Source organism: Musca domestica, unplaced genomic scaffold, assembly GCF_030504385.1.
Source record: "Musca domestica strain aabys unplaced genomic scaffold, Musca_domestica.polishedcontigs.V.1.1 38, whole genome shotgun sequence".
Taxonomy (NCBI): domain Eukaryota; kingdom Metazoa; phylum Arthropoda; class Insecta; order Diptera; family Muscidae; genus Musca; species Musca domestica.
This window is the reverse complement of record NW_026712324.1, coordinates 7,941,977-7,949,823: the sequence shown is the minus strand read 5'-3', so window position 1 is coordinate 7,949,823 and position 7,847 is coordinate 7,941,977. Positions and strand designations below refer to the sequence as shown.

Below are 7,847 nucleotides of genomic sequence, written 5' to 3'. Positions count from 1 at the left end.
TTCATTCTTTCAAATTCTCCATAATCTTCGGGTTTTTTCATCATCTTTGTTAACAGACTTCTCGACAAAACGTTACACATTTGTTTTGATAACATTTACAAATATTTTGAATCCAATTTTGATAAATAACCGGAAATATTATTTCCACCCTTGATTGGTGGAGTCTAATTTGAAGCGAAAAAAAAAACATATTTTAACAATTTTAACTTTTTGACACAAATGATGATTTATGCTAATAGCGATGGATATTAGTTTAATCACTTCATTACGTTTTCACAGCTATTTAAGTGCATAGTATTGTTTTTTTTTTTTTTTTTTTTTATTTTGGCTACAGCTTAAATCTTACCAAGTAAATGATTGATTTCATTGACAGAGTTGCAGGCGATTAAAAAATGTTGTTTGAAAACATAAGAGTCGCGTGGGCATATTGACCAAAAGTGCAGTGCAGAGACACTGAAATAAGTATTTTTTGAATGCAATCGTATTGTAAGGCTTTGAAGACCTGGACTCTGAAAGTAAGTCAATAACGGAAAATATGGTATTATTCTGGTCTGATCATGTTATTTCATTAAGACATACCGATTATTTTTGGACTTGGAACCCACCAACAGTGCTCACTTTTCATCATTTTGAGTTATAGTCATTTGAAACTTTGAACAAATGCAAATATTTAAAAATATCGAATACGTCCTGGCTTTCGATCAAAAATAGTGCACCCTTAGACATAATATTTTAAAACCACCTGATAAAAAAACCAGTAAAGAAAGTCTTAAATTCGGGCGGGGCCGACTTTATTATATCCTACACCACTTTGCTAATTTAGTAGAGCTCCGCATAAAAATTAAAAGTTTTTATGAGAGAATTCAATCATACACGCTATGATTATAATTATAATTTAAAGTTCAAAGGACTAAATATACCGAAGCAATTGTACTTTTTAAATTCGGACTTGCATTGCCCATTTGGTGCACAATTAATTTGAAATCGGATAAAAATATATATGGGAGCTATATCCAAATCTGAACCGATCTCGATAAAATTTGGTAAAGATATTTCTGAGCTGTATTTGATATATTTCCCTGAATATCGTTGTTACGGAGTGCATATTACGGCTGTGGGTAACAAATATGACAAATCGGATGAACAGTATATATGGGAGCTATAGCTTTATCTGAACCGATCTTCACCAAATTTGACATACTAACTTCTAGACTCAATTCGGTCATAAGTTCCAAATATCATACAATTTGGGCAAATATTAGACGTTTGGTGCACAATCAAAGGTAAATCGGACGAAGTTATATATGGGAGCTATATCCAAATCGGAACCGATCTCGATAAAATTTGGTAAAGATATTTCTGAGCTGTATTTGATATATTTCCCTGAATATCGTTGTTACGGAGTGCATATTACGGCTGTGGGTAACAAATATGACAAATCGGATGAACAGTATATATGGGAGCTATAGCTATATCTGAACTGATCTTCACCAAACTTGACATACTAACTTCTAGACTCAATCCGGTCGTAAGTTCCAAATTTCATCCAATTTGGGCCAATATTAGACGTTTGGTGCACAATCAAAGGTAAATCGGACGAAGTTATATATGGGAGCTATGGGAGCTATAGCTATATCTGAACCGATCTTCACCAAATTTGACATACTAACTTCTAGACTCAATCCGGTCGTAAGTTCCAAATTTCATCCAATTTGGACCAATATTAGACGTTTGGTGTACAATCAAAGGTAAATCGGACGAAATTATATATGGGAGCTATATCCAAATCTGAACCGATATATTTGATATATTTCCCCAAATATTGTTGTTACAGGGTGCATATTACGGCGGCGGTGGACAAAAATAACAAATCGGATGAACAATATATATGGGAGCTATAGCTATATCTGAACCGATTTCGATCAAATTTGGCATACTTATTTTCAGGCTTAGTTTGGTTGTATGTGCAAAATTCCATACTATTCGGGCTGATATTACACGTTTGGTGCACAATAAAAGGCAAATCGGACGAAGATATATATGGTAGCTATATCCAAATTTTGACCGATTATCTCCAATTTCAATAGGATTCGTCCTTGGATCAAACAAATGATTTGTGCCAAATTTCATCTGGATAGGGCAATAAATGCGATCTGTACTTTGTTTACAAAAATACATGGACAGACGAACGGACAGACGGACGGACGGACATGCATAAATCGACTCAGAATGTGATTCTATGCAGATCATCAAAAGGAACTATGGGTCTATCTTGTTTCCTTTTGCGTGTTACAAACAAATGCACATAGACATAATACCCTGACCACCTTGTGGTGTAGGGTATAAGACAAGCTAAAAAGTCACCATTTAGAACAAATTTGGAAATTTTCAAAAAAATAAAATCCGTTAAAAAATTTTCTTAAGATCTTAAAAATACCGAATATAGCCGTTATATTTGAGTCTCTGCAACGTGGACCCACATAGGCATTGTTTGTTATAAGCCATTACCATATTCAAATTCGAAACTTGAAATAAACGGTGAATAATGTAACTAAAATCATCAAAATACCGTATATAGGGAGGTCCCATTATATCGGAGCTATACGAAGACCTGAACCTGCATCGGCAATTTTCTGTCACAGGCTGTAGCATCCATTACGAACGTAAAATACAACGTCTCATACAATTTCGGTGAGTATTGTACCTAAACTCGTCAAAATACTGAATATAGGGAAGTACTGATATATGGGGCCCCAACGAAGACCAGGACCTGCATAGACAATTTTCTGTCACAGAATGTAGTTCCCATTACGAACTCTAAATACGTAATTTCAAACAATTCCGGTAAATAATGAAGCTAAAATCATCAATATACCGAATATTGGGAGGTACCGTTATATGGGGGCTATACGAAGACCTGCACAGACAATTTTCTGTCTTAGGCTGTAGTTTCCATTACGAACTTCAAATACCAAATTTGAAACAATTCCGGTGAATAGCGTCGCTAAAAGCATCAATGCACCGTATATTGGGAGGTACCGTTATATGGGGGCTATACGAAGACGTACATACAATTTTCTGTCTTAGGCTGTAGTATCCATTACGAACGTAAAATACAACGTCTCATACAATTTCGGTGAATATTGTACCTAAACTCGTCAAAATACCGAATATTGGGAGGTACCGTTATATGGGGGCTATTCGAAGACGTGAGCCGCACAGACAATTTTCTGTCTTAGGCTGTAGTATCTATTACGAACTTCAAATACCAATTTTGAAACAATTCCGGTGAATAATGTCGCTAAAATCATCAAAATACCGAATATCGGGAGGTGACGTTATTATGTGTGCAAAATTTTAGCCTTCTATTTCAAATCGTTTAAAAGATAGCGTGATTACAACAGACAGACAGACAGACGGACATCGCTAAATCGACTTAGAATTTTACGCTGATCAAGGATATATATACTTTGTTGAGTCTGACATGAGTATTTCGAGGAGTTACAAACGGAATGACAAAGTTAATATACCCTTCATAGAATGGTGGAGGGTATAAAAATGATGTAAAACCAGTAAAGAAAGTCCTAAAGTCGGGCGGGGCCGATTTTATGATACCCTACACCACTTTGCTAATTTAGTTGAGCTCCACTTAATAATTAAGAGTATTTATGGGAGAATTCAATCATACACGCTATGATTATAATTATAATTTAAAATTCAAAGGACTAAATATGCCGAAGCATTTGTATCTTTTAAATTCGGACTTGTATTGCCCATTTGGTTGCGAAATTAATTTGAAATCGGATAAAAATATATATGGGAACTATATCCAAATCTGAACCGATCTCGATAAAATTTGGCAAAGATATTTCTGAGCTGTATTTGATATATATCCCTGAATATCGTTGTTACGGAGTGCATTACGTTATTACGGCTGTGGGTAACAAATACAATAAATCGTATGAACAACATATTTGGGAGCTATAGCTATATCTGAACCGATCTTCACCAAATTTGGCATACTACCTTCTAGACTAAATTCGTTCGTATGTGCCAAATTCCATCCCATTTGGACAAATATTAGACGTTTGGTGCACAATAAATGGTAAATCGGACGAAGTTATATATGGGAGCTATATCCAAATCTGAACCGATCTCGATAAAATTTAGCAAAGGTATTTCAGAGCTGCATTTGATATATTTCCCCAAATATTGTTGTTACAGAGTGCATATTACGGCTGCGGAGGACAAAAATAACAAATCGGATGAACAATATATATGGGAGCTATAGCTATATCTGAACCGATTTCGATCAAATATGGCATACTTATTTTCAGGCCTAATTTGGTTGTATGTGCAAAATTCCATACTATTCGGGCTGATATTGCACGTTTGGTGCACAATAAAAGGCAAATCGGACGAAGATATATATGGGAGTTATATCTAAATTTTGACCGATTATCTCCAATTTCAATAGGGTTCGTCCTTGGACCAAACAAATGTTGGTTGGAAAATTTCATCTCAATCGGATAATAAATGCGACCTGCATTTTGTTCACAAGAATACATGGACAGACGGACGGACGGACGGACAGACGGACTGACATGCATAAATCAACTCAGAAAGTGATTCTATGCAGATCATCAAAAGGAACTATGGGTCTATCTCGTTTCCTTTTGCCTGTTACAAACAAATGCACAAAGACATAATACCCTGACCACCTTGTGGTGTAGGGTATAAAAACATGCCATCGGCCCCATAGTGTGTTGTATGAAGTTTTCATCAAAAATTCGTGTACAACCGGACAAATTGTGCATTTTGAGTACTTAAAAGTTCTAACCCGAACGAATCTAAAATTTCGAATCTGAATGTTATCTGATGTAGTAGCGGGCACTTGCTTAAAAAATATAAAATTTTTGAATAGTCGTTTATTTTCAAAATTCTAAAAAAAAGAGAATTTTATAACATTTCTGGATTTTTTGTTCAAAACTTTTTTTTTATTTTTGTGAGTGTACGTGGACTTGGAAACATAAATCTCCTATGACAATTATGCTCAATTAATGCGAATTTTGTAGTTTCATTTTTTTTCTGCTTTTTTAATCCAAACTTGGTGGTCACGCCAATCAGAACGAAATTTTGATTCCAAACATTTCCAACCACATTTGCCAGCACAAGTGATGAGTGGGGTATGTTTAATTAATTGTATCACTTTTTGGTGATAATAAATTTTGAAATTCCCATTATAAATCACCATTTGACATTGATTTGCAAACGGGCAACCAGTTCAGAGAGCAAATTCTGAAGTGTTTTTTGTATCTATTTTCGGTGGTAAATTACAAAAAAAAGCAGCACATCACTTGTGTTGTTGCTGGGTGTCTCGTGCTCAAAGATGGGTTTTAATGTTTGATAACAAGTTCAAAACAATTGCCCGGAGGTGTTAGACAAGAGGTACCCTAATATTTTCCAAAGAAAAAAAAATCACAACGTCTTTGGAGGCGATGGCAAGACAAAAGATAACAAAAACAAAGATGTCAAAACCGGCTAAAACGTCGTTTCGGTCAAAACCAAAATGGAAAACAAACAATACCCGCAAATCAATGATAGACCCGAAAAGTCGTTTTTTGTTTTTCGGCTTTTGAGAGTGTTGTTGTTGTTGTCCATTAAACAAAATGAAACAAGCTCATAAAATTAATTTGCTTGTTCGAACATCTCTAGCCAAGAGCAGCATAACAGCCGAACAGCTCGCCAGCGAAGAGCTTAAAGCCCCAAAATATGCTAATTAGCGGAAATATTATGACGATACTTAAGAAAAACAAGAAACATTTTATCGAAAACGCTGGACGACGAAACATCGGCAGATTCCAAGAAACGGCGCGGTGCGTAATTTTAAACGAAATAAAATCGAAAAGAACTAAGCTAATCTAGCTTCCGCAGCTATAAAGGGATTACTTTTATAACTTTATCAAGATCAGTGGATTAAAATATTGTTAACGGAAAATCAAGATTGGATTAAGGGATTACCACATATTTTGGAAAAAAGAAAAATAAAACAGGGGATTCCCCAACACACACACACACACACACCCAAAATGTCAACAAAAGAAAGAGTGAGTTGTAAGAAGGCAGAGGATCCCCAACGCCATCTAACTTCCATTTTCAATTGGATTTTATTTTTTAGCTCAACTTATTGGCTGTGCTGTTCCTGCTGAGCACATCTGTGGTGTACGCCCTCGATGAAGATGAACACAATGCCAAGATTACAGATTTTCGCATAGCTCCTGCCGACGAGCAGGGTGTCTTCAAATACGCCTATGCCACCAGTAATGGTATTGCCGTCCAGGCAGCTGGCAGTCCTTTGGAAGCAATTGGTATCTACAGTTACACCTCACCTGAAGGTGTGCCCATTGAAGTCCGCTACATTGCCGATGAATTGGGTTTCCATGTCGTTGGGCGCCATTTACCTCGGCCACCACCAATTCCCGACTATATTCTTCGCTCTATTGAATACATCAAAGCCCATTCGACCCCAGCGCCACCTGTGGAATAAAAAACCAACTATAATTTGGATATATATTTTGTGTGCTTTAGTGCCTAGTGTTTAAGTAGAAAATATTGTTAAAATTGTTTTGTTTTAGTGAAGAATGAAGAAAGAAAAAAATATTGACTTTATTTGTTAAGTGAACAGTATTTAAAGAACAAGAACAAAAAAATATGAAAAATAAATTATTTATAGATAAAACAAAAGAAAAATAAAAAAAATTAAACAATAATTTGTTGGAAAAGAGTTTTAAATAAACAAGTAAAAAAATAGGATAAGTTCGGCCAGGCCGAACTTTTAATACCGCTCACCATATGGAGGGAACTTGAAAAATTTCCAAAAATTAAGAAAAATACCGTTATACTCTTACGAAGATGTGAACCTGCATGAGTAATTTTTTGCCATATGCTGTAGCACCCATTAAGATTTTCAAATACGAAATTTGAAATAATTCCGGCGAATAATGTCGCTAAAATCATCAAAATACCGAATAAAGGGAGACATATTTACATGAGAGCTATACGATGACATGTACCTGCATACGAAATTTTTAGGCATAGGCTGTAGTACCCATTACATAGTTCAAATACGAAATTTGAAAAAATCCAGTGAATAATGTAGCTAAAATCATTAAAATACAGAATAGAGGGAGTTACCGTTACATGGGGGCTATACGTATATATACCTGAACCTGCATAGAGAATTTTCTGTCATAGACTGTAGTTTCCCTTACGAACTCTCAATACGAAATTTGAAACAACTGCGGTGAATAATGTCGGTAAAATTATCAAAATACCGAATATTGAAAGATATATGGAGACGTAAGCCTGCATACGCAATTTCTTGTCATAGGCTGCAGTACCCTGTACAAATTCTAAAGACCCAAAAATCGTGAAAATGTCGAATATCGGGGGGTACCGTTGTGTGTGGGTTATACGATATCGCGGATAATTCTCTTCCAAGAGATAAAGTACTCACAAGGAACTCCTTGTGTGGATTTTCAGACACTTCCATTGAAAAATGTGGATAAAATCATAAAAGTGCCAAATATCGGAAGGTATCGTTATATGGGGGATATACGATATCGTGGTTCTATATTGACAATTCTCTTCCAGGGGGTAAAGTATTCAGAGTTAACTCCTTTTGTGGATTTTCAGAAAATGTTGCTAAAATCATCAAAATACCGAATATCGGAAGATGCCGTTATATGGGGAATATACGATATCGAGGACCTATATAGACAATACTCTTCCAGGGGGTGAAGTACTCAGAAGGAACTGCTTTATGAATTTACAGACAATTTCATTGA

At 35.6% G+C, this 7,847-nt stretch overlaps 1 protein-coding gene across 1 annotated transcript; it reads left to right on the top strand.

The window, feature by feature from the left end:
* The first annotated feature begins 6,089 nt into the window (after window positions 1-6,089).
* Window positions 6,090-6,745, top strand: LOC101896137 (pupal cuticle protein Edg-78E). Its single transcript, XM_005190105.3, has 2 exons — window positions 6,090-6,107; window positions 6,179-6,745. Exons 1-2 carry the CDS (start codon window positions 6,090-6,092, stop codon window positions 6,545-6,547), a joined length of 387 nt encoding a protein of 128 aa, XP_005190162.2. The 3' UTR covers window positions 6,548-6,745.
* Window positions 6,746-7,847: the final 1,102 nt, after the last annotated feature.